Raw genomic sequence first — 3053 nt, 5'->3', positions numbered from 1 at the left:
CAGAGAGAACATTTTTCTCTACCGTTAAAAAGCACGTATTTTTTTAAAAGATCTTCCATACCGCACTTCACTACTTTCCTACATCATAAAGCCGTCTTGCTCAGCGCAATATAAAGCAGCCGTAAAACCTACACGCTGGTAAACAGCCCCCGCGGGTGCGCAGGGGGCTCCCACGGAGCCGCTGCCCCTTCCCGCGGAGACCCAGCCGAGAGGTCCCCGCGCCGGGCGGCTGCGCCCGGGGCCGGCAGCGGACGGGAGGCGCCGGCACGGCGCTGCCCCGCGCTCCCCGCCGCCGGCTTAGGGGCCCGGCCCGGCCCGGCCCGGCCCGGCTCGCCGGCGGGCTAGCAGGCTCCTGCGCACCTGCGAGACCCCCGGCGGACTCACTCCTGGCCTGGATCTTCGGTAATTTATCCTCCTTTATTTCTCTTTTAAATTAAACATGCATACGTAATCTGCACTTTGGAGCAGGCAAGGACCCTTCTGCGGGTGACTGTGGAGCTGGGCACTCTCAGGTGTGTAATTAAGAGGTGTGTAATTGATGTACAAGGGGAAGCGATCTCAGCATTGCATTAGAAAAGGAAGTGAGTGTGTGTGGCGGCGGGGGGAAGCCCGTCTGCGAGACGCTTGACAAAGCCCTGCACTTTTCTTTCCCCAGTCAAAGTTTGCAAAGAAGTAAATCGGGGCTTTTCTGCTCCGCGGCACTACCCGGCCAGCAGCCGCGCGCTCACTTCCGAGCCGGCCCGGGCGGCGCGGCGAAGCGTCCCTGCGGCTCCCGCCGCTCCGCAGCCTGCGCCGGCCCGGCCGCCGCCCTCCCCTCTCCCCGTCTCTCTAATTTCTCTTTCTTGTTTTGCTGCGGAACTTTCTGTTTCTGGCAGTTTAAAGGTCAATTACGCAGAAAGATTAACAAAAGTTTATTAATCATGAAGTATTAAAATTGTGATAAATGAAATGCTCCAATGCAAAATTCAAGCAAGCAAACCATTCCCAAAGGTATGACGAGGAAATCAGTGAGTCTGAAATTATAAAGAAGTCTCTTTTCGTCTTTTTTTTTTTTGCCTGCGTTTCAAGACACCTCTCATATCTCACACGCCACACCAAAACCCATAATTCTTCATATCACATACTGAAAATGATTTTATTTATCCATTTACACTAACTTGATATAAACGTGTCCGGAAAAGTCAAATAATATGCTTTATATTAGCTCAAACATTTATTAAGAAACCCAAAAATTCAATAAATAAGCACAGACAATAAGTTAAAACATATCACGAATCGACCAGTATGTAACAAGAATGCTTTATCTACACAAAACATCCTATTTCACATTGTTTGTTCATTCCTCCAGCGGCCCGGCGCCTCCGCCGGCGGCAGCGGAAGATGCAGGAGGGACAATAGCAGCAGGAACGTAAATAAATGCATAAACAAACGTGGGGCAGATTTGCAACTCAAGTGTCACAAAATCAAAGAACCGAAAAAGGGTAGTGCTCTTGCTTTTTCTCCCCCCCCCTTTTTTTCGTGTATTTTACTCTTACAAAAAGAAACATTACTTTTTTTTTTTAATTTTATTTTCCTCTCTCGCGTGCGCTTGCTTATAAATGCTTTATCAAAATGGATTCGATTCCCTCTGGGTTTTTCGTACCGCTTCACGAGCCCGCCCAGCACCCCACGACGATGCTGTCGGGGCCGACACCGGCCGGCCCCGCGGCTCTCGCTGTAGATGGGGCCGGCGGGAGATTGCTGCTCTTAACAAGAGAAGAAAAGAAAAAAAGAAAAGAAAAAAAAGAAAACCCGCATTTCTTTGCAAAGCCCGTCAGATGGCCGGGTGGATGAGCCGGGGCAGTGGCGAAGGGGTGGGGGTCGAGGAAGGGAGGCAGGGAAGAAACCAGATGCGATCCCAAACGCCCAGTGAGTCCTTGCGGCTGCTTCTGCTTCGCTGCCGGCGGGAGGAGGCCCGCGGGCGGCCGCCGCTCCCRGGGCGCGGGCCGGGGGCGCCCGTGCGCGGCGGAGGGTGCGGGGTTTCTCGGCCCACAAACCAGTCCGTTGGCGTCTGATTGCAGATCCTGAGTCGACTCCCTGGTGAGCCGGGAGGGGTGGGGGGGCGGCGGCGGCCGGGCCGGACCGAGGGCCGGGCCAGGGCGGGCGGGCGAGGCGAGGCGGAGGCGCGGGGCGAGGCGGCGGCGGCGCCGCCGGCCATTAGGTGAAGCTCATGGAGACTGTGTGCTCTAGTGCTTTGCGGCGGAGGGAGGCGATGCTGGTTCCCCGCCACACGTCGCTGCTGTCCGGGGAGCTGCAGAGCTGCGGCGAGCCCGTCACGTTGCTGGGGCCGGGCAAAGAGGCGGGCACCATGCCGGGGAACGCGGGCTGGTAGAGGTGCGACTGCAGCCCGGCGCCGTTGGAGCCCGCCAGGCTGTTGGAGAGGCCCATGGAGTTGGGCGGCGGCCCCGCCGCCAGGCTGCACTGGGACAGCGACTGCGCCATGGCCTGCTGCCTGCCCAGCGCCGGCGGCAGCGGCAGCTGCGACACGCCCGGCATGGCGGCGGCGGCCCAGCGCGTGTCGTTGGCGTGGAAGGAGCAGAGGCTGTCGCCCATGGCGGCGGCGGCGGCGGCGGCGGCCGAGGGGAACTGCGGCAGCCCCGGCGTGGGCAGCAGCGTGCCCGGCGCGCGGAAGACGTTGGTCGTCTTCTTGCGCTTCTTCCACTTGGCCCGGCGGTTCTGGAACCAGACCTGGAGGCGGCCGGGGCGAGAGACACCGTTAGCGGCCCCCGCGCGCGGCCGAGGCGGCAAAGACCGTTAGCGGCACGCGGGGGCGGGGCAGAAGAGGCCGTTAGCGGGCCCCGCGCGCGGCCGCGGCGGGAAAGACCGTTAGCGGCACGCGGGGGCGGGGCGGGAGAGGCCGTTAGCGGCGCGCGGGGGCGGCGGGCGCCGCCGGCAGGGGGCGCGGCGGGAGCGGGTGCCCCGGCCGGGGTCGAGGGGCATCCGCCCAGCTTCGTGCCGGCCGCCGCGGGGCGTCGCGGGTGCCCCGGCAGCCGGCCGAGGAAGCGGCCCGTCTG

At 60.8% G+C, this 3053-nt stretch overlaps 1 protein-coding gene across 1 annotated transcript; it reads right to left on the bottom strand.

The window, feature by feature from the left end:
* Window positions 1–2196: 2196 nt before the first annotated feature.
* On the bottom strand, window positions 2197–2766 carry OTP (orthopedia homeobox; the record flags this gene model as incomplete). Its single annotated transcript, XM_085322047.1, has 1 exon — window positions 2197–2766. A coding segment is annotated over one exon (570 nt), but the record flags the coding sequence as incomplete, so codon positions are not given.
* Between the last annotated feature and the right edge of the window lie 287 nt (window positions 2767–3053).

Source organism: Rhea americana, unplaced genomic scaffold, assembly GCF_003343005.1.
Source record: "Rhea americana isolate MKP2758 unplaced genomic scaffold, rheAme1 scaffold_74, whole genome shotgun sequence".
NCBI lineage: Eukaryota > Metazoa > Chordata > Aves > Rheiformes > Rheidae > Rhea > Rhea americana.
This window is presented reverse-complemented; position numbering and strand designations above follow the sequence as displayed.